This window comes from Hakea prostrata, chromosome 7 (genome assembly GCF_041222555.1).
Source record: "Hakea prostrata isolate BN-2017 chromosome 7, UWA_Hpros_2, whole genome shotgun sequence".
Lineage (NCBI taxonomy): Eukaryota > Viridiplantae > Streptophyta > Magnoliopsida > Proteales > Proteaceae > Hakea > Hakea prostrata.
In genome coordinates, this window is record NC_142606.1 from 60,563,387 (window position 1) to 60,587,997 (window position 24,611).

At 35.9% G+C, this 24,611-nt stretch overlaps 1 protein-coding gene across 2 annotated transcripts; it reads left to right on the forward strand.

Annotated features, from left to right (window-relative positions):
* Positions 1-14,407: 14,407 nt before the first annotated feature.
* On the forward strand, positions 14,408-19,142 carry LOC149011555 (protein NDL1-like). 2 transcript variants are annotated; one of them, XM_089163215.1, is made up of 11 exons: positions 14,408-14,739; positions 16,223-16,322; positions 16,516-16,613; positions 16,769-16,857; positions 17,160-17,220; positions 17,319-17,405; positions 17,516-17,593; positions 17,697-17,753; positions 17,879-17,934; positions 18,079-18,217; positions 18,389-19,142. In XM_089163215.1, exons 1-11 carry the CDS (start codon positions 14,680-14,682, stop codon positions 18,608-18,610), a joined length of 1,047 nt encoding a protein of 348 aa, XP_089019341.1. In that variant the 5' UTR covers positions 14,408-14,679; the 3' UTR covers positions 18,611-19,142. The 2 variants fall into 2 exon arrangements, with proteins under 2 accessions (XP_089019341.1, XP_089019342.1); XM_089163216.1 differs by having other exon boundaries at positions 18,082-18,217.
* Positions 19,143-24,611: the final 5,469 nt, after the last annotated feature.

Genomic DNA, 24,611 nt, shown 5'->3' on the forward strand with positions numbered 1-24,611 from the left:
CAACACTCTGATAGATAAAAAACCAAAATTCTCTCCAAGATTGTTTATTATTTTTTATTTTAATTTTTTTGGTAAAGTTAAATAAAGGTAATCTCAAGATAAAATGTTATCTCCAAAACTCTACTATTTGCACATTTTGAGCTAAAAATGGTTGGAGCAAAGTTTTCCTTGACTCCATCTGAAACATATGATTGTTCATAAGTGTTCATTACCTCATATGTTTCTTAAAAGAATGAAGACGTTAAGATGGAACTGTTCTGAAGTGAGACTTATTTGTCCTATTGCTTTGGTGGGACAAAGGATTTGTTCCATAGATTTTAATTTTCAAACGGAGCAACCAAAGGATTATGTAATTAATCGGTCATTTCTCATTAATAATCACTGTCTGTCACGTGTACATCACAAGACAAAATGTTGGAATGGATGTTAAGAACATTCTAAAACAAAGAGGCAGGTGGGTTTAGGCTCAGGATTAGTTTAGAAGAGATTAATTAAGCTGGATTAACAAAAAGAGAACAAGTGTGTTGATGTGGGTTGACGCTTAGGGTTAGATTTAGAAGAAAGATATTAATGAAGATGGATTAACAAGAAGGGAACAAGTGTATGATGTGAAAGTATGAGACGAAATTGTATGTCACCATCATGCATGTCCATTTCCTTGGTGGATGTTGATGTCTTACCCTCTGTTTTGTTTCTTATTAGTCAATCTCTATTTTTTATTTTTATTGAATATACATACACCCTCTTGGCTTACAACAAGAGATCACCTAGTCTATTGTTGATCCAAGAGGAACTAATATTATAATAATATTAAGATAGAGAAAGGTGGGGAATTTACAAAACCAACATGATAAAGATCCTACAAATGGTATAGGAACCAAAAGAAAAAAAGAAGAAGAAGATAAAGTTCTTAGACTATTTGTAGCATCAGTGTGACAAGGCATTAAGGCACAACTTGCACTTGGGTCTGTGTAGAAGTTCCTCAATGCTATCACAATTTGAGTATGTTTTTTTCACCGCAATTCCATACATTTTAAGTTCGGATCACCTCTTTGCCGGAGGAGTGAGGTCTATGTGAGACCTACTGGAGGTCTCATCTTTGATTCATTTTGTCAGTAGTCACAAATAGGCTGCATCCCTACATGGTAGACAAGCGTCAGGAGAGAGTACATAGCTCTCCTCTAATGGAGAGGTGTTCTTGACTCTCTCATCCTTGCCTCCAACAGTTCATTCCACAAGCTATCTACGGTAGTTTCCAATTGAGACTCAAAACCCTTTGTGCTTGATCCATGAACTAAGCAACATCCTCTATCTACCATAAAAACACGTCACCTCAACCGGCTAAAGAGATAAAAACAAAGGGTTATTTATTTGACCATTTAATATAACAGAGGAAACGGAGAGGCAATTTTTTTTTTTTTTTTTTTTGGAGGGGGGGACTAAAAGTAAATAAAAAGTCAAGAAGATTGAGAAAGGTTTCCCTAAAAATAAAACAACAACAAAGAACATATTGAAGAATCACTCTCATTATTCACGCAAGTCATTAACTACTTCAATAACAAAGTGAGCAGGATGAATAGTAGAAAGCAACTCCATATCCCAGGATCCATTACAACAAGCCTCAGAGACCCAATTCATACGGTTAGCTTTGCAGAGATAATCAGGTATCCCATGAGCTGGAACACAAGGCAACCAAGGGTTGTACCAAAAGGAAGTGTGATTTCCTTAAGCATATTCCGTATTCTAGTCCGTGATAGCATTTCATATTCTAGTTCGTTTTTTCCTCGAAACCCTTGGATAAAAAAGAAAGGAAAGTACCTCCATTTAATAACCCTAGCCCATATGGAAGAGGGATTGTCAATAAATCTCCAAGCTTATTTTTCCAATCTCTATTTTGTATTCTTAATATTGGCTTTGCCTTTTGGGTGTTTCTCCTCCCCTTTTAGAGTTAACATAGGTATATTGGCCTTTAAACAAATTATTCATGAGGTTCGTACTGATCATACAGTCCCTTCTTTTGGGGAGGGACAAAGGAAAAAGCAAAAATTCATTGGATGTCTTGGAAGAGATTGTGCAAGGAAAAGGCAAAGGGGGAGTGGGTTTTAAAGACCCCTTAATGCATAACAAAGCTATGCTAAGTAAGGTAGCTTGGAGGCTTCTTCTCAACCCGATGCATGTTGGGCTCAATTCCTTAAAAAAATCTATTTCCCAAATACAACATTCTTGGAGGCAAGATTGGGTCATAACCCATAATGGGCATGGAGAAGTATCATTGAAGGAAGGGAAGTTCTCAAAAAAGGCTGATTTGGAATATAGGAATGGGAGACCATATTGATATTTGGAAAGACCCTTGGATTCCTACACTTCAGAATTTCAAAGTCCAATCTACAAAGCCAAATAATTGTGGGGTATCAACTGTGTGGGACTTGATAGACCAACAGGCAAGAACATGGAACAACACAGAAATCATTAGATGGTTTTCTTCTGAAGAGGCTAGTGCAATCCTAAACATCAAGCTGGCATTATTTCCCAATGATGATACTCTAGTTTGGGGCTGTAGCAGAGTTGGAAATTTCTTAGTGAAGAGTGCATATAAAGTGCTGGTACGATACCAAGAAGAGGAGGAAAAGAAGATCCCTTCTACATCTAAAACTCATAGTTGGAATGAGTTGAGGGAGGAACATTGGAAAGAGATATGGAGGTGTAAAACATGGCCAAAAATCAGAAATTTTCTATGGAGAGCTTGTAATGAATGTCTTGCAACTACCTCCAACTTACTTGCCAAGAAGATTGGGGTAGATGCCTTATGTAGAGAATGCGGTTTGGAAGAGGAAACAACTTCCCATGTACTACTACATTGTCCGTTTGCGAAGAGTGTATGGTTCTGTTCTCCTCTTTCTTGGAGAATCTCGGATGACAAATGTAAATCTCTTCAAGAATGGATATCTATATGGGAGGCATTCAGCAAGCTTGGCAAGAAAGATGCAGAACTGATGAAGAGTTTGAGTTCCTTTGTAGTGTGGTGGTTATGGAAAGCTAGAAATGACCAGATTATGGGGGATAGGAGTTGGAAACCCTAAGAAGTTGTGGAGAAGGCTGTCTACACTATGCAGGAGTTTTGGGACAGTCAAAAATCAGCTAAACCAACTTCAAGGAGGGGGGTGGAATGTGAAGAAAATGAACGGTTAACTTGGGAACCGCCTCCAAGGGGCTTTGTGAAAGTAAAGACATATGCATCATGGGTTGCAAGAACAAAGAAGGGAGGTGCGGGCATTATTATAAGAGATGCTGATGGTAATTTTTTGAGTGCTTCATCACTACCTGGAAACTATAATTCTGCTGAAGAAGGAGAAATTCTTGCTTTCATAGCAGGATCATTGGAGGCACTTGTCATGCGGATTTGAGTCAATTCTAATTGAGTCAGACTGTAAGCAGATTATCAGGTACTTTGAAGATGAGATTCAACCCCCCATGGTAGTGGAGCCTTTGATCCAAGATAATCATTATTTAATGGATAACTTTACACATTGTATCCCTACCTTTATCCCTAGGAGTTTTAATGTAATTGCAGATCTCTTAGCCAGGAAGGCACTTTCTGCTTCGGGCCCGAAAGATTGGCCGTCTTCCACTGAGTGGTTGGTGGAGCTATGTTCCCCAACCCCCCTTGCCCGCTTTGAATAAGATTGTTGTTTACCAAAAAAAAAAAAGAGAAATACTGATTGAAAATAGAACTATTAAACTTTCACAAAAAACTCTGAAGAATATTAAAGATTTGATCAATATGTCAGGTCTCAAGGGCATGAGGAATTGAACGGAAAAAAATCGTCTGCTATGCACATCTCTCTGCTGTGCACAGCAGTGCGGCGCTAAATTACGACACGTGTAAAATACCAGTTTAATGGTTGAGATCAAAATTGATAGTTTTAAGTGTAAAAGCCTCTGACAAAAATCCATTCAACCCATGCCTGCCCCATATGAAAAAACCCGAATGATTAAAACTTTGAAAATCCCACATAAAATCCCATCTCTGAAATCGTCTTCTTCCTTTCTCCATTCTCGATTTTGGGATTTGGAATTGTCTGGTGCCGGTGATTTTGTTCGATTTTCTTTGGTCAAGCAAGACTGTGGCAACTTGGTTTAGAGTATTTGGCTGCCATGTTTTAATGAAGGGTAGCATTTTGTGCATCTAGGCGTCATGTTTTCTATGGAATTGTGGTTGATGTTCTTACAGATGGGTTTCTTCCGGTGTGGGAGAAACATTTTTGATATCGAAATTGTAATTTTGGGTTATAGAGTAAGTGCCTGCAGATTCATAAAGTTTGGGGATAGTGGTGAATGAGTATCAGATTTGGATAGTATTGTTAAGGTAATAAGGTCACAAAGAAATTTGACGATTTGGATTTCTGATTGTAGATGCATTTCTGATTTGGATAGTCGTGAATGATTGCAGATTGCAGATGCATCTCTGATTTGGATAGTGGTGAATGAGTACAACTGATAGGCCCAACCCTCTCCTCCTTGTTATCTGCTCAACATAACTTTTTTCTAATTTTATATCCATGGAGGCCAACAGTGGCGTTGACACTCGTCATTTTTACTATTCGACTACATCCGAATTCGGTTTGAAGGAGAAGAATTTGATGGGGGTTGGAAAAAAGGGGTTTGAATGGGATTTGAATGATTGGAAATGGGATGGAGATCTTTTCATCGCTAGTCCATTGAATTCAACTTCGTTGGATTGCAAGAGCAGCGAGTCGGTTTCAGCCAGACCAGAAACCCTAACGATGGTGTTTTGTCTCTGGTTCGCCTTCTTGACTAGAGAAACTCGAATAAAATCACCGGCACCGGACAATTCCAAATCCCAAAACCGAGAATGGAGAAAGGAAGAAGACGATTTCAGAGATGGGATTTTCAAGTTTTAATCATTCGGGTTTTTCCATATGGGGCAAGCATGGGTTAAATGGGTTTTTCTCAAGGGCTTTTACACTTAAAACTATCAATTTTGATCTCAACCATTAAACTGGTATTTTACACGTGTCGTAATTTAGCGCCGCATTGCTGTGCACAGCAGAGAGATGTGCACAGCAGACGATTTTTTTCCCTCTAACATCATAACATGTGGATTTTTTTTTTTTTTCAGAAAAAAAAATATCACTAAATTAAGTTGTCTACAAAATATAGAGATGGAATGTGCCACCAAGACATGTGGATTAAAGGATTGGATAGTCTATTGCCGGAGTCAAATGCTGATTTAACCTTTCATGTTTATGGAATTAACAAAAAAAAACGCAAATGAAAATTAGGGAAGAGATTAAGGCTCAACAGTTGGGATTCTTTATCCATGAGGATAGATGATTGTGTTCCTCTCATATCTTTCAACTACATATTATGGAAAACTCACCTCTAGTCCCCTTTGTAAGGGTTTGCCTTTTTTGGTAATACAAAAAATAAAAAATTAGTGTAGGAAGGTTTACTAGAAAATAGTAGAATCTCTTGTTCTCTCAAGTGAATGTAGATAATTTTGCCACATGATAAATTCATATTTTTAGTATCTTTTACTTATATCTTTTTTCATGGTCATGTGTAATTCTACCACTACGAAGTAAATTCACATTTTTTTTAGTGATAATGATAAGGATAATTTATACAAGTCTCAAGTTGCAGTTAGTATACTTTTGGGATAATTACTAGTGTCCCTTGTACTATAGTTTAATTACTACTTTATCCACTATACTTTTTGAAATTACTAATTTAACCGTCAATTTTGCCTGTAATTACTATTACTCTCCTACCGTTAAGCTCTGTTAGTTAAATGATGATATGATATATTTTATTTATTTAAAAATTCTAAATTAATTCTACAGTTTTATGTTGCTTATTTACATTTTATATTAAATGACATTACCATCCTCAATAATTAGAAAAAACTTAAATCTAATCAAACAATCTTCTTTTCTAGTCCAAAGAAAGCGACAAGAAAAGGAAACTCATTTTCAAATTTATATAGGTACTTTTGAATTTGGTAATAGAAAAATAGTAATTCTTAATTTTGGTGTTATTTTTAAATTTGTTATTTACTTTCCAGTTTAATGTTATCAATTTTAAGAAATTTCTATTTCTAATAGATTGTTATTTATTTATTGTCTAATTTGACGTTAACAATTTTAGGAACTCTTACTATCAATAGGGTGCTTTATTTTTTTTAGAATCTAAAGTGATAAAAATACATGTGTAAAATTATTTCATATGATTTTTTTTTTTAAATGAGGATAATTTTATTTTTGGCCTTCTTAATTATAAAATGGCAAAATAGACATTAAATATTCAACCTTAACAATCGCTTAACACTGTTAGAACTGAAAGGGACAACAGTAATTTCATAAAGAGCAAGATTCTTTTAGTAATAAAACTATAATACAGGGAGGCAATATCTACAATTTTTTTATAAAAACTAAAGGATGGGGTTTCGATTAGTTTTAATTAGAGATGGGACCAGTACATATGACACACAAAATCAGGAATTCCATCTTTGGCTCTTCTAATTTCAAGGGATTGCTAATGCAGAATTGAAAAAAAAAAAAGAAGTTAAATCTTCCTCTTTTGAGAGATGGACCTCACCTTCTTTTGATATGCTACTTCCCTAAGCGTGTTCTTTCACATCTTTGCAAGCGCAATCCTTTGCAAGTAGAGGAAGGTTAGAAGAGGAAGCTTGTCTTGATTAATAGCCCTCGTAAAGACCATAGGCAATCAATGTCTGTATGCTCGAATGAACTCAATCAAACTTCCTTTTCCCGTCAGGCATAATGACGAGCTTCACTTCAGTGCTGCACATTAAATGCGCAGCACTATGAAGCCAACAGTCAAGACCGAAATTTCGATCTCGACCGTCCATTTTGCTTTTTACACACATCGAAATGGACTGTCGAGATTTCGATCTCGACCGTCGGCTTCACATGTTGTGCATGATTGAAGTCACACTACACAATGACAATCTGTTATATAAAGATTATTAAAAAAAGACTATGAAACTTACAAAGTATCATATTTTTTTAGCAAAAAAGTCAAGGGAAGAGAAAGCAAAGTCGAGGCACCCTATTTAGTTCGGTTTCGAGTTCAGTTTGGTTCGATTGCAGATTTGGTACTCTGGAACTCTTTCCATTGTTTTGGTTTTTCCGCTTTTTGATAGAGCTCTTTCCATCGTTACTCGTCCAACCGGTCAAAATTAGTCGGCTGGATTGAATAATAGTGTCCATTTGTATTTTGGACCCTTTCCATACTAGCTTGTCGCTTATATTCGGTTTGGCAAGCATGATTTGTATGTACTTTATTGGATTTGATATAGTCGGTTTCAAATAGATTTCCCCTAATTATACGCATGGTTTGCATTGGGTCATTGATTAACTAAATAATCATTAAAATATAAACTTTAGTTATGGCTAATGATGATTACATATAAAATGGGACCTACAAAAAATATGCCTAATCAAAAGGTGTGGGCTTTACAAATTGGAAATAATCAACCGTACCAATCAAACCCCTTCAAAGGGGATGCTTGTGATCAGACAGTTTGACTTAATCACAATAGGAATATGGGGGTATGGTTATACACTTATACTGTATATGATTTTATTTTCTGTTTTTTCCCTAGTGTATATGATATGTCTCACCAAAAATTAGAAAAAAATATATGATATGTGACGGTACAGAGAAATTGATATTATATTAAAGTTGTTATTGAACAACTAGCTTGGATGAACTTCAGATAAAAAAAAAAAAAAGTTGGTATTGATAAGCTTTATCATGACTTTGAATGTATTTCAACCATTTTGGGGAAAAGAAGAAGAAAATAATTAATTTTTGTCATAGGGGGTGCCACTACTTATGTAAAGGCAAGTCTTGGTTTCGAACCTCCATCCATCTACGCCTTTACTCTTTCCAATCCCCTGGCATATGGGTCCCAGTGTTGTGATTGATTCGATGATGACTTAAGAAAAAACAAAGAGAGCTTTATCCTTAAATGGTAATACCCTCCATCTATATTGTACGATGACCAACATGATATTGGTATATAAGAAAATATTTCCTTTTGGTGATACAAAACACCCTTCATTCTTTTTCTTTTTTCTTTTTTCTTTTTTTAAATTAATCTTTAGGGGAGGGGTTAAGGAAGTATTATGAATAATTGAATATAAAACCAAGGTTTAAAGTACGATACAATATACAATTATAAAAACCGAGATTTACAGTACCCCAAATATACATGATATCTATTCACGTTGGATATTATAGATATGATATATAGCTATGTCTCTTAACTAGATTATGCTAAAATGCATTGGTCAGTATGATATAATATTCTATACGAGATGATAGACTCTTAAAATCACCTGATCAATATAATATTTGATTCAAATACTTTAAACCTTAACTAATTATAATATATTTTTACATAAAATTGTTTTTAATTAATCATGAAAAATGTGAATCTTGTGGGTCAATGTGAGAGTGTTTTTTCTTTTGTTGGTAAAAATGTGATAGATAGGTTAATGATGGAGGACAGTGGATGCTGTGAGTGTCATAAACTTTTTTATTAAATGAGTTATGACTTTTAGTTTTTTTCCTTTTTCGGGCCAAATAAATGAGCTATAGGTATTTTTTATTTTAATAAATGAAGTATAGGTATTTTTTTATTTAAATAAATGAGCAATAGGTAGTTTTTTATTAATTAATTTATTTAGTTAGAGATACATGGACAAGTTTACACAGAATCAATTATATCATCAGAAAGAGAGTTTTTATATACTATATATATAGCAGAGTTTTGTTCCTAATCTAAAGAGATTTTGACTCTTAACCTTAAATTACAAGGGATTGATCTTTACTAACTCTTTTACTAAAATCTATGTAGTTAATTTAAAATCTAACATCTTTTATTTTCATATTGTCATATATTTTTATATATTCATTTTTCAACCAAAAAAAAAATATATATATATATATATATATATATATTCATTTTGATTAACAAGTACACTTTCTATGTGAAATGATAGTTTTATCCAGGTTAAAAATCTGCATTAATTAATTTTTTTGTCTATAAATAAATGTAATAAATATTATCAATAATTAGTTAGTGTTTCTTATTCATAAATATTGGAACCTTAGTTTCTAGAAAAAAAAGTATTGAAACCCCTTTTTTTTTTAGTAACTAGTAGATTGTATTAAGAGAGAGAAAACCCTATGGAAATGTTACAATCTAACGTATCTAGGAGTAGTGACCACTAAGAACAATCTTGGGGATATAAAGGAAAGAAAACTTTGCTGAGTCAATGCCGAATTCTTGGCAATGGAATTTGCTACGAAGTTCGCTTTGCGATACACATGTTGAAACTCAAGGCTGGCAAAAGAGGCTTGCATCCTCACATTTGCAGCAATATGGTAAAGCTTCAATGGTATGCTAGAAGGGGAATCTAGTAATATAAGCAATGCCTCATTATCGCTTTCTATCTTGTTATGTGATAGTCTCATATTTGCACTCCAGTGTAGAGCCTTGCAAATCGCTAAAGCTTGTAACAATAGCATCCTGGTAGTCACAACTTTGCCCAAAAGCAAATTGGAACCTTCCTTGCAAATCTTTCGCAATTCCTCCAAAACCCGAGAGTTTTCTTTCCTTGTACATTGAGCCATCCACATTGAGCTTTGTCTAGCCATGCGGAGGAGGGAGCCAAGTGGATGAAGTTGATCTACGATTGTGTGGACTTGGGATGTGGTGTAGAGGCTATCATTGAGTCCATCAGTGACCTATGAATGTTAAGAACTGCTTGGTGATGTGATGTAGAGGCTTGCAAATTGCTAAAGCTTGTAGTAGGATTGTTTTACTTGCCTCTAAGAATAGCTATGATCTCCAACCTTGGAGTTTCAAATTGACCCACTGCAATAGAGTTAAGCAATCCTTCTTCTTAAATCTCTCCAAAATTAGTGGAATACCTAGATGGATATCCATTTCAGAGATAAGTGTGATGTGAAAATGAGCGGATAATTCACGCTTGATGGGGCGTTGGAGGTGTTGGGATTGTAATGAGCTCTTGTTTTTTGTAAATTCAATTGTTGTCTAGAGAAAATGCAATACTACTAAATGATGAAGTGAGATAATCTTTCCCCACTAGTTGACTTGATTGAGGAGCTACCTCTAATTTAAAAGAGATGAGTCTTGAAAAGTGTACACTAGTCATACCTTTTTATAAAAATGCCATTTTGATGCCTAATCTCTGAAAAATAGGCATTTTATTCTTTATCTATAAGTTTTGTAAATTCTAAAATTTTCCATCACAACACCATCTTTAACCCTACTTCCCCAAATGGTTGACTTTACTACTCACTATCTCTACATTGTGGTTTTATCATATTTTATCTAGACCTAGATGATCAATTAGGACAAAGCATAGGAAGCATTATCATGTTGGGGAAGGGGACAGGAGGAAAGGGGTGGATGATCTTCTAGCACCATGGTGGTAATCTCTAATGTAGAGGCAATGAGACCAATGAGAACGACCTTAGGTTTGAACATCTATCCCTTCACAACTACTTTTCCCCAAACCCAATCCTTTGGGCCTATGGTCCTCAATCATTGTGATTAGCTTGATGCTCATTGGAAAAAAGAAAGAAAAGAAAAGAAGCAATAATCTTAGGAGATGAAAAAAATATTAATTTAAATATCAAACATGAAACTATGGTGATTGGCAGACATATTTGATGGAAAAAGGGAAGGGTGTCAGATCCATGGTTATATGAAATTCAACTAATTGGCTGACATATTTGATGAAAAAGGGGAAGGGTGTTAGATCCATAGTTAGATGAAACTCAACCAATAGATCACCAAAAAAGGGAGAGCAAGAAAACCCTCTGTCTCGAACTAGTTGACAAAAATCACTTTCTTCTTATAAAACCCTAAAACAATGGCGAGATTGGAGGGGGAATGGCAAATACTACATGATCTCTTTGATTAGTTCTCTACATGAATTGTTGTAAATAGCTTTGAGCATATAGTTTTTTTGGTAAGAGATCGGTGAATTATCATTTTCATACTTGATTGGCGGGGTCTGCCGGATTGGTAACTTGGTGTGGTAGGTCCAAATCATTTAAAATAAGATGTTTTTGAAATTCATTAATCCAAGTGTTTAAAAGTCAGTCCTTGGTGATCCCCTACCAGAAATAAACACAGAAGTAAGAGAGCAACTGAGCAAGAACCAATTTTATAATAGACTGTCAGGGATCATCTTCTTATTCAATTTTTATAACTTAGGAGATTTACACTTGGATGTAAATAAGATACCCCTAATCAAAGAAATTGTAAATATTAAGAATTTATAAAAATGTTTCATTTTTGAATCGTTCTTCGCTCATATTCAAATATCTATGATGTGGTAGAGAACTTAGTCTATGTAAGTGTAAGAAAAAACCTAGAAAAGCTTGAAGCCTTAATTGTCACAAGACAGAGTAGAAGAAAAGAAAGATCCGTTAGACACAATCTTATCTCCTCTCTACATGATTTTAGTGCATCCTATCTTATTGGTATCTATTAGTTACAAGATCAGTATGATTGTAACATGACAATAAAAGGGACGACGCATATGGTAGGACCTACTTCATGTTGTAATTTTACATTTTTGTCTTAATACAAGCTATCTTTTTCCAAAAAAAAAAATGACAATAAAAGGTAAGACAAGTTTACTCCTACACTTCTTTTAAAAATAGAAATTCGTTACATGTACCTCTGGCATAGTAGTGATAACATTTTATGTAGAAACATTAGACTAAAAAAAATCTTAGATTCAAATCTTTGTCCCTCTGTATCTTCTTCTCCTCCGTTTTACACCTTGACCCTATGGAATTCGGATCATCTCCCCGATGGCTTCCTGACCACAAAAACAAGTGGGTCCCATTGATGAAAAAAATATTTTTTTTTTTAAATTTTTTTCCAAAAAAATATTTTTTACCGTGGGTCCCACTGATTTTTGTGGTCAGGAAGCGTCAAGGATCGCTGATCCGGACTCGACCCTATGACCCATGGGCCCTAGGTCTTTACCACAAATTTGAAGATAGCTAAAGAAAAAAATTTAATACAGTGTTGACATGACACCTTTAGTTGGATGGTTCCTCTCCCCTTGAAGGAAGAACCCACCCTGCAGCTGGCAGTCCACTCTATAAAAAATTCAAAGGGAAAAGAAAGCTTGATTTATTCTTTGTTTGTAGGGATAGGAACACCCAAGAAACTTGTTGTTTTGGTTAATATGAATAAGAAAAGAAAGAAAGGAAAGAATATTCACATAATTGGAAAAGAAGAATTTATTTTTTTTGGTAAAGGGAAAAGATAATTTGCGTTGATGGAAATGGACAACGTTTACATTAAAAAACACGTGATTACAATCGGAAATTATTTATATATTTATTATTATTATTATTAATTTTAAATCGATAGTTTAATTTGGGGGAAGATTATTACTAATGCTTAAGAGTGTTGGACTTGTGATTTCTTTATGAAGAGGTGTTGGTGCTAATTTTGTCAATAGCTTTGAATCGCAATCTTCGCACCAAGCTCTTCAGATCTGGATCGATCTGAGTTGTTTTATCTCTCTGTTAGTCTCTCATTCACTGGAAAATGAAACACACCAATTAGAAACGGAGCCAATCGTCTTGATCGGCGTCATGTCTCCAACGGTCTAGTTAGGTATGTGAAGACAGTTCTTCAAAGCTCGAAGGAGCTTTTGAGATGTTCTAATGGAGTAAAATTAGGAATAAATCCAGTGTTTGAATTGTTCTAAGAGACTTACCCTCGAGGAGTCATTTGCTTCCTTTTTATATAGATTTTCCCGCCTATAATGTTTTCAACCATGACCGCCGGATCGTAGCTTTTGATCGGATGGTGATGATCAATCTTTCTTTGTAATCTTGGACGGACCGGACCCCTAGATTACTTTGTTTAAATAATTGAACCCATTCACTCTATCATTGAACCGGAGTGAACCGTCTTGAATCGAGACTGGGATATTTTAGTCAAAACAAGAGGTATTGGTCATTACTAACTGGACAATCCTTCAATTGTCACAATTGTCATTCATTGCACCCCCTTTAATGCGTGGTACAAAACATGGGATTAGCACATAAAGCTACCCTAAAGTTTTGTTTTGCTTAAGCTCATTATTAATCTGGTGTCTAGATTACGATTCAGTGACTTATTATTTGGCAAAATTTATGGCAAAGAATCAATAATCAAGGTAGATACAATCCTATCCATATAAAATGCAGACCTTAGGCATCTATCTATCTGATTACAAAATAAGAAATTTATCAATTAGTCGATTTGTTTTAGAATCAACCAAGACTTGATTTCTGCTATAATTTTCAATTTGATTCTTGATATCCAATTATAGTTTGTCCATCATATCTTGAATTGATGAATATTGATATTACCATATTGACACATATTTTTGGTATCATATTATACCAAAAAAATAAAATCCAATATGAGAGAATACGATCATATTGCAGGGTTTGCTCGGTTGGTATAATCACCACCTTTGATGGTATATTATATCTTACTTCTAATCCCAATATACGAAAATCACTAATATTTATTCAAATCCAACTTGAACTGGTCAGATCAATCAAAATTGACCAAATTAAAATTGAGTTTAGAATTGAGTTTGCATGCTTTTTCACTATACAATAGAGGTGAGAGCCTATTTAAGATTCATTGGAAGTCTCATCTGTGATATATTTTACCAATAATTAGAGCTGATTTATGTCCCTACATGAGCATATACTTTGATTATTCTTATCGTGTGGTAGAAAAGCAAAAGAAGAGCATATACCTCTCCCTCGGCGAGGAGGTGATTTGAAGAATCTGGATCATCTCGCCGACCACGAAACCCGAGTGGATCCCACTTTGGTGGAAAAAAAGTGGATCCCACTGTTAGAAATTTTTTTATTTTTTTCCAAAAAGTATTTTTCACCGTGGGCCCCACTGCTCTTTGTGGTCAGGAAGCGTCTTTGTGCCCCCGTCGTGGTCGCTGATCCGGACTTTGATCTGAAAACATGAAAATTTGGACTCTTAGTAGCATTTCGGATCCTCGAATGTGGACCCCCGTCGGCCCTTCTGGACTCCGGATCCAGGAATGTGGGCCCCTCGGCAGCCCGTCAGAAATCCTGTGGTTTAGTCAAAGAGGCAGAATTGAAAGTGAAACCGAATTTTAATCTCAGGGGAGGAGAGAGTTGTATAGATGAGAACTACTACAGTTATCCAGTCTGTCGGTCTCAAACCGCGGTTAGGTTGACCAGGGTCTCAGGTTAAATCCTATTTAGCACCATTACAATTTACAAGTTTACACCAGATGAGGGAGAGCGAGCGTCGGTAAGGTGTCACTTATTATAGAGAGAAAGAGAGAGAGAGAGAGAGAGAGACAGACGAAAAGGAAAGGCAAGGGAGAAGAAGACGAGAGAGCAGAGCCCAAGGGAATCGCTTCGCTTCGTAAGCAAGCCATCAAGCTCTTCTATTCTTTCTTTCAAGTCTGGGACTGATAAGCGAGAGCTGGAAGGGAAGATTCAGAGAGGGAGAAAGAGGAAGGGAGTTACAGTGTGATTTTGATTGTCTCTCGCATTTCGGACACGGAAACCGTGGCCATGGCGGAGTCGAGCGATTCAGTTTCAGTCGATATGGAGAGAATTTCTCTTGGTGGCAAGGTTGGCTTCTCTTCTCAGCTTCTTTCCTTTTTCTTTGCTTATTTTGAAATGTATCTTCTTGATTCTTTTCTATCAATATATCGGTCATTTCTGTGCAATTTCCAACGCCAAAGATGCAGATCTTATATCTGTTTCTCTTCATCTGGTTCGGTTTAAATGAATTCTCTTTCCTGTGTCTCGTCTGCTCGCTTGAGTTTGAGTGAGGTTAGAATTTTAGTTTATTTGATGTAGATATATTCTGAGAGTCTGAATTTCCGGTTTAGGGTTTGTTTATTGAATCCCGGTTGTACATTTATGGGAGTGGCGGGAGATATTTTATTATCCTTGAGCTTTTGGACTCTTGTTTCGATTCTAAAAGTTTGAGTTGATAGAGAATTTGGATAATTTGTTTCCTCCGCTCTCTCTTTTTTCTCTTCTAAATTTTCTTTGGTTCCCCCCCTCTTCTGTTGGACTGTTTAAATTGTCTATTGCTAAATTTAAGAATCTCTTCTCCTTGAAATGGTGATTTCCCCTTTTTTTTTGGTTTTTTTAAACTATTTTTCTCTGTGAAATGGTGAACTTCATCGTTTTCCAATTCAACTTTTTCTGTGACATTCCCCCATATGAGAACTTTTGCATAGTCAGTGATGTTATTTTTCTTTTATTGTTCTTGGCTCTTCTTTAATCTTGGGTTTTGAAGGTGAATTATGCTTTTGGTCTCCTTCCATAAATTCTGTGATGTTCTGTTAGTCTAAAAAACTGATGGTCTCTTGTGAAGCTTTATTCTTGCAATTGCCAATTGTGAGATTGCAGAGTTGCTTAAGAAAATAGATTCCTTCAATTCAATCATTTATTGTTATTTTCGGGGTTGGGTATTTACTGATATGATTAAGTTGCGGATAACACAACGGGAAAAAGAAACTTGTGGGGGACATTTCCTCCATCACCCAAGCCATCCTAGGGTTCACAAATCTCTATAGGGTTGTCGAATGTTTCCCAAGATATCCTCCCAAGCTCCGGATGGAAGTTGCGGGTAAGCAGTTCACTTTCCCGTTATGCTTCTACTGTACTGTACCGTTAGCTGCCATATTTTGGTACTGAACCATCATTGGCAGATTCTTTTTGGTTTTTAAATTATTTTCAAGGCTCTCTTTATTGGTTTTTGAAACATGCAATGATTGAGCTTTATCCTTTTTGGGTAAACTTTTTGTATTCCATTATTGGACAAGTAATGTAGCTTGAAGGGCGCTAAAGGGTAAAACTTATTTAATGTGGATCTTTTCAATTTTCATATGCCAAGCTCTTCTGTGGTGTTAGTTTAACCTGTAGGTCATGATTTATTCATTTTTTTTCAAAAGAGCTTGGTGCTTACAAAGGCATGACCTTCTCTTGGAGGTTTACTGCTTAATTAGCTATTCAGCTTCATTTATGTCTGTCCTATTTGATGTTCTTCATACTTTAAAACCTTTATCTGGGTTTTAATGCATTTTGTGCTCTATCACAGGAACATATTGTACAGACTAGCCATGGTCCTGTATCAGTTGCGGTTTTTGGAGACCAGGATAAACCTGCTCTTGTGACTTATCCTGATTTAGCTCTAAATCGTAAGTTCATTGCATCCATTACTAAAAACTGGATACCATTCTATAAAGGTTATCCTGTGACTAGGCTAATAGTCATCTTTGTTCCCTGAGAAGCCTTTTGCTGGTCATGAAATAAATCCTGTCCAGAAATTGATCACTTTCTGTATTTACATATTTACAGTAACTAATTTAAAATTTTCATGAAATTGAGCAGATATGTTCTGCTTTCAAGGCCTATTCTTTTGCCCTGAAGCTGCTTCTTTGCTGCTTGACAACTTCTGTGTTTATCATATCAGTCCTCCTGGGCATGAGGTCGGTAACTTGGGTGACTTGATTACACTGCTTAAGTTTGTTCTTCTTGTTCTGAACTGTTTTTCAATGTTCCATATAATATGCATCGTGCCACTTGTTTCTTATTTTTTATTAACATGATTTCTCTTCTGGGCCTTTCCTCAAGAGTCTTGCAGTTGGGAGCAGCTGCAATTTCTCCCGATGTCCCTGTGCTGTCTGTTGATGACCTAGCAGATCAGGTCGCTGATGTACTTGACTTCTTCGGGTAAATTCTTATTATAGGCTTGTGTTCTGTGTGTATCCATTTGAGTTATTAATTAGAAAAGCATGGCCAACCAACTTCTTAGAGCCTTTTTGTCATGATATCTCTTCAAGCTATGCCTATGTCTGCCAAATGCCGGTATCATGCTTTAAATGCTCATTCTGAATCTGGAAAGCTCTAAGAGTCTTCTAAATGCTGTTGGGATAAAGGGAAAAAGAAGCGATAATTAGATATGTCTACTCAATGTCTATGACTATTGAAAATTAATCCGTTTTAATGGTGTGGCACATTATTTTTTGCTTCAGGCTTGGTGCAGTGATGTGCATGGGGGTCACAGCTGGTTCTTACATTCTTACACTATTTGCAGTATGTCTATGCCCCAGTTGCTTATGTTATAGATGCTCCAAGTAAATTTCTGGTAGTTTGTTCTAATACTTTTTTCTACAAATGATTTGTCATTACAGATGAAGTATAGGGGGCGTGTCATCGGTCTAATACTTGTTTCTCCTCTATGCAAAGCACCATCATGGACAGAATGGTTGTATAATAAGGTTCATCTTATGACTACATTGTTTTCATCCAATTCGAAAGCAATGCCGATTTTCTCCCGTTATTCTTATGTTAGTGTCTTCTGATATCTAAGATTGCAATTCATCTGCAGGTGATGATAAATTTGTTATACTTTTATGGAATGTGTGGTGTAATGAAAGAGTGCTTGCTCCAACGGTACTTCAGCAAGGTACTTTGTGTACCTACTGGTACTTTTTTATAACATGTTTTTATGCTGATCTTTTCTGGATCTAGAGAATTGAGTTTTTTGCGATCTCCTTATTAACTATCAGGAAGTTCGAGGTAGCGGACAAGTCCCAGAATCTGATATTGTGCAGGCATGCAGAACTGTGAGTTCATCCTCTCTCTCTCTCTCTCTCTCACCCACACCCCCACCCCTACTCCCACCCTGACATGTCTTGTTAGACCGTCCCAAATTGTGACTTGATGGTTTATTGTGTGCTTGTACATGCAGTTGCTAGATGAGAGGCAGGGTACAAATGTGCTGCGGTTTCTTCAGGCGATCAGTGGGTAAAGCTTTAGTCTGAAATTTACTTTAGATAACTGAGGGTCATTGTTTTGCTGTTGTTGCATGCTCCTTTTATTTGTGATTTAGAGTATGATATGAAGAAGATTCAAAATCTGAATGACTTTCTCTCTGATTTTTTAACCCAGCAGGAGACATGACATCACTGATGGACTGAAGAAATTGCAGTGTCGGACACTAATTTTTGTGGGTGAAAGCTCTCCTTTCCACTCCGAAGCTCTTTACATGACCTCAAAACTTGATAGGAGATACTGTGCATTGGTTGAGGTAGGCATTGATGATTTATGATGCATGTATTTTTGTTTACGTGTATAAAAGATTGGATGATATGGGGAATGCACATGGGTTGGGTTAGCAATGATCAGAGTAATGTATGAACAATGCTAATGGAGGGTTGGCTGATTTTGGTTTTTTTGGTTGTGGGCATGGCTTGGACAGGTTCAGGCATGTGGATCGATGGTCACGGAGGAGCAGCCTCATGCTATGTTGATACCAATGGAGTATTTCTTTATAGGATATGGACTGTACAGACAAAGCCAGTTCAACGGCAGCCCCAGGAGTCCTCTGTGTCCGTCTTGCATCTCACCAGAGCTGCTTTCACCTGAAAGTATGGGGTTGAAGCTGAAGCCCATAAAGACACGGTCTTCACTGCAAGTATGATAGGAGGTCAGGGATGAAATTGTAATGTCGTTGTCTGTTGTATTCTTGCATTTTATTTATTTTATTTTATTTTTCTTTTGGGTGGTGGTGGTGGTGGTGGGACGTGAAACTCTTTAATTGGTTGCCAATGAGGGTGGGCAGATGATGAAGCAGAGGTGGGCAATGTGGAAAGTGTAGATAAGAGTGAGGAGGAGAAAGAAAGCTAGAGAATAGGTGGGAGAAAGAGGGGATTAGAATTCATTCATTTGTAATCATAAGTCGTTTGTAAATCATCTTTTGGTAAATTATTTGTGCTTAAGGCATATACGCATTGTAATAAAAAATGGGAAAAGAAGGGAAAAGATGGGCTTTTCTCCGCTTCTGGTTGGTGGGTTGTTGAGTAATGGTTGTGGCCTGGTTTGTGGATTTGCTTCGCAGGAGCCTGGTGTATTTGCAGGTGCTAACTTCTTCCAAAGTATCTGCACTCCCTCCCCCTCTCTCCACCGCCCATCCCCGGCCCCGCACCCCTTCGCCCTCTCTCCACCCCCTCCCCCACCCCCACCCCGTCCTCAAAAAAGCCAAGACTCCAAATTACTTCTTCTAGAGTAATGAATTACTTTCCAAAATTAGGTCTCTTGTGGAAAGACTCCAAATTGGCCCTTGTTGTAGAGGATGTAAGAGCCTGTTTGGTTACATGAGTCTGGAGATTTTAAATCTATGAAGTCATCATTCATAAAATTAACTGTTTGGTTAACTTTAATATGTGGAATGAAATCTCTGGGGAAGTGGTCTTGAAGGATTTTTACTCATTGACACCATTTTACCAAGTTTTTATTTCTTTCAGATGTCTTCTATGTTCTGTAAAGACTTCTTTTTTCATTAATTGAGAAACAAAAGAATAAGTCTTTTCAACAAATACTATAATGTTAGCAAACACACATTCTTGGTACTGTGTACTATCAAAAAAGGGGAAAATTTCCACAAAAAAGCTGCTCTTTTCCTATTTAACTTGGAGGTGGATGTAGGGTGTCTCAAGAATTGGTGGAATTTCTTCTAGAAACTGAATATTTTACTAAAATACAAAATTTTCTTGTGGAGGCTAATTCATAGAGGCCTACACTTCGTTGTTGCTCGGCCAAATGGAGTAATGGAATTATGTGAAGAGCAGGATGAATTAGAAATTCAATCTTTTTATATCATGCAATTGGACCAAATGGATTTGGTTTGGTGGACCGCTAAGGATGGAAAACAGATTCCATCCATCCTAATTTGATCTTTTACTTTTGTGGATTTTTTTTTTTAGATTCTCAATAGCCAAAATAAGGAGCATTCCAGTTGGTCTTTTTGCATTTGCCACCATTTGTTACTATGTTCGGCAACCATGCAACCAAGCTATTCATAAAAGTATACAACCTAACCAAATTGAAACATTAAAATTGGTTTCTAAATGGATAACTTGGATGTGCGGTGGGAATAACGAATCCAACAAGGAAACTGTTGAGGATCTGATGCAATTAGACTATCCGTTCCTCATGTATCTCACATTACTCTTCTCATAGCAGGGACAACCATGAGGAACGAACAAGAAGAAGGATGTGCATTCTGCGTAACCCATGAAGGGAGATGTTTCAGCCGAAGGAATGGAACAATCAAAACATTAAAGTCAATTGAAGCCCACTTAACAGCTTCGAAGGAAGGACTGGATTTTCTACTGCAAAAGAATTTGCAATTATCTATTTGGACTATATATGTATATATATCAGTCTTTATTTTTATTTTACCAATCCCTTAGGGTCTGTTTGGTTACATGAATCCAGAGATTTGAAATCTCTAGATTCATGAATCTGAGAATTATACCCGTTTGTTTGGTTGTGAAAATCTCTAGATTCATGAAATCTAGAGATTCATCTTTTTACACTAAAAACGTGAATTTGTAGATTTATGGGTAAGGGGTGAAATCCAGAGATTTCGTTGTTATTATAAAAAAGCTAAACATTTGAAATCTACACAAATCACGTCGACCAAATAGTTTTGGGTAATTTTCATCTGGACCCCCTAAGGTTTGGTCCATGTCACTTTTAGTCCAAAATTTTTTTTCCTTTGCATATGGCTCCCCTGAGGTTTCTAGAAATGACTAATGAAGGACAAATCATAATTTTGATGACCAAAATACCCATTTGGTGTAAAAAGACAAATTATAATTACAATTTTAACTTTTTTATTTTACATTAGGATCTTAAGATTTTAAATTTACAAACTTATACCCTTGAATAAAACTCAATGAAATCCCATTCCCATTCTGCAAGAAGAGAAAACCACACTTCGAATGTTCACTACTTGCTTCTACAATGTACAAATCTGAAGACAGGAACCAAATAGACAACTCACTACTACGAAGACATTTCACTGAAAACACTAATCCTAGAATACCGAAGACAATTTCCTCAAATTTTCTTTAACCCTTATTCGATTTAACATTCAATTGCTCACGTCTTAATGTGATATTAGATCGAGATAGCAATCAGGGACTCAGGCTTCACGCTTCCGTTCTTCTTCTTTTCTCTTACCTTCCCTTCCCTTCTCTTCTTTTTGGTTAATCTCCGTAGCAGCCATGGATTCCAGTCTAAAAGGATAGATCTCTCCCTCTTTGTCTCTAAATTTAATGGATGAAATATTAAAGAAAGGGTTTGTTTGATTGTTTGTATAAAGTTCTTTGATACAGAGAAGGATCTGAGCTGAAGAAAATGATTCATTTTAGGTTTCTTTCTTTATGGGTATGTGTCTTATTGCTTCTGGAATTTGATTAATTAAAATCTGGTTTCTCTAGCCAGATTTTGAATACTCCAATTTATTTCTCTTTCGGTCTGGAAATGTTAAATCGAATAAGGGTTTGTAATCCCACCATCGGACAACAAAGGCTCCTTGAAACTCGGTTTTGGTGCCTTCTGGATCTAATCACTGCTTCCATTTGTGTCTGGATTTGCTGAAGCTTCGTGATTTTGGTTTTCCAAAGAAACGTTTGGATCCTCACCTTGATAATTTGAAGGCATGAATTCGTATGAGGGCACCCGGTTCTCACCATCAGCAAGGCTTTCTGGCGGCGTTGGCGGTGGCAGTGGCGGGTATTGTTCATACAAATCAACAGCCTTTCTTGGAGGCAGAGGGTTTTGATAATTCAAAGCTAGGGTTTCGGGAGGTGCGGGAAAATCTTGATCTTGATTAAACGATGAATAGGACGGATTTATTGCAGAATAAGCTAGGGTTTTTGAAGGATGATGGCAGAGGAACTTCGGGCGGTAGGGCGACAACCCTTGGAATATCTGTTTTCGAAGAATCTATGAGAAAATGAAGCAGAACACTCAAGCTGTCGATATAATTAAGGAATCAAAGAACATAAAATCTTCTAGGGTTAGTGTTTTTAGTGAAATGTCTTCGTAATGACTTGTTGGTTTCTGTCTTTAGATTTGTACGTTGTCGAAAGTAAGCAGTGTGAATCTTCAAGAAATATGGAAATGGGATTTCATTGAGTTTCAATCAAGGGTATAAATTTGTAAATTTGAAATCTTAAGAGCCTTGAATATAAAATAAAATAGTTAAAATTGCAATTATAATTTGTCTTTTAAACCGTACACCGTTAGATCGAAATGACATAAATGATATAATCTTGACCATTGCACTATAAGGGTATTTTGGTCATCAAAATTATTATTTGTCCTTAATTAGTCATTTCTAGAAACCTCAGGGGAGCCATATGCAAAGAAAAGCTTTTTTTGGACTAAAAGTGACATGGACCAAACCTTAGGGGGTCCAGATGAAAATTACCCAATAGTTTTTTATGATAAATCCACAGACTTCATTCCACAACCAAACAGTTAATTTTATGAATTATGACTCCATTAATTTGAAATCTCTAGATATCTAAAATCTCCAGACTCATGTAACCAAATAGGCCCTTAGAGTTTCATGGTCTTATCATTCAATTGATGTTCTCATAACCCTGTTTCTAACGCTTCCCTAATCTTTCCCTTGAGGTTTGCGCGCCATGACTTAGCCGTAAAAGTTAGTCAGGAACAAACACTATGTAACCTTTGGGTTGTAGGATTCAGGTAACCAATGGTCCCAATGAAAAATCCGAGAAGATGATTTTGGACGTTTGCCTTTGCCTCAGTTGCAGTCAAGTCTTCTTCTATAACAACTGCTAGTAGTGCAATGGCATCGGTTGAATAATTTGAATTAGAGAGCAAGCTTGGCAGTTATTACTGTGATTAAGACAAAACATTCAGCTTGCCCTAGTTGGTTGAATAACCTGCAGTTGCCAAGTAAATGGTGTTAGTGTTGTCATACTGATTCCATTGGAATAGGTTTGGGGACGAATAGTTATGAAGCACACGTTGTGAAATTTCATTAAGCCAAAATCTGTTAGTCTCCATGAGCTTAACAGGATCCAAAGTTATGCTCTGAACTACCATCAAGAGGTTATCTGAATAATTCAACATTCAAATTTGAATTGAGGGTAATATGGTCATTATACTATATTGACTACAATATGATCATTTTACTCATTATTTAACAGAGTCTTAGATGGAATGTTAGGAGTGTCCTATACTTTAGGGCACTAAAGTGTACAATACAGAGTTTAAGCCCCACTAAAGCGTAAAACCTGCAAAAAAACTCAAAATATTTTAAACCTGAGAATTGCTCTAAATTTCAAAAGAACCTCTAGCTTTGTTAAAATAGTTGCCACCCAATCATCTCTTAAGTTTCTCATATTGCAACACTTCCCAAACAATTGCTCCACATAAAATATTCATGGATGGTGCTGCAAGGAGTCCTAAGAAATATCAAAATACTGGATCCTTCTATCAAAAATTGATTGACAAATACTTCATAATTCAGCTCTAACCATTTTGATCATTTGTGTCTATGTAGATAATGCTATAAAAGAAAAAGAAAAAAAAAGTATAAAAAAATATACCAAGTTAGCTTTTTGCTGATTTTTGAAAGTAATAGTTCAACTCTTTTGCCATCTTAATTCAAAAAATACTTGTGATTAATTTCCTCCAATGCTTCATTATAGTCATTTAATGTTTTCTTATCATACTTACTAATTTTGTTCAAAGGATGCACATCCAAGAGATGCAATACGAAAAATTATATGTATGCAGAGCAAAAAGTTGTAATAATGCATGATAGTTTTATGAATGTAGTGTTCATACCAAATATATGCTTTTTTATAAACCGAATAATTACATGATTTGCGTCTTGGTTAGGTGGAATTTCTATTTTATAACATTTCACTTTAATTGTGAAGCCATTGAGACAATTAATATTAAAATCTATATATATTCATTTTGATGCCATTTTATTATTTAATTTTAAATTAAAAAGAAGAAGAAAAAAAATTTGATTATGTGGTTCAATTGTCACACTAATAAGGTAGTGGCAACTAATGGTGTAGGTTCTTTTAAGCCCTAATCTGACCTGAATGACGATCATAGACTTATGTTTTAGTTTTGAGAGAGTTTTATTTCGATTTGTTCCTAGGTCTAATATATAATGCTCATTTTGATTACTCAGCTCATGGAGCTAGACTTTATGCTTTGAATAGGATTTGGTGGCATACCCCACCTTTGTGCATTGTGAATAACTCATGTTTATCCTCCAAAAGCATTAGTAGAGAGAGTCTACTATAAGTTTTGTTTTGAGAAAAAAAAAAAAATCTTGAATAATGTTTGACAAAATCAAACCTTAACTCACTCTAAAGGTCAAGTTGGGCTAACCATTATCAGCCCTAATCTGGTGGCATATATCAAATTTCATCCCCATATATGTGTAGCACACATTAGGGATGAAATATGAATCATTGGTCTGAGAAATGCTTATGAAGAAGTTATCACTTAAACCCCAACAATTTACACAGATGGAATCTTCCTTGTGAGAAAAATGATACAAGAGACTTTGAGGAAAACTTGAAGAATATTATAAACACTGGAAGGCTTGTGCAAGTGTATTTCTAAGTGCA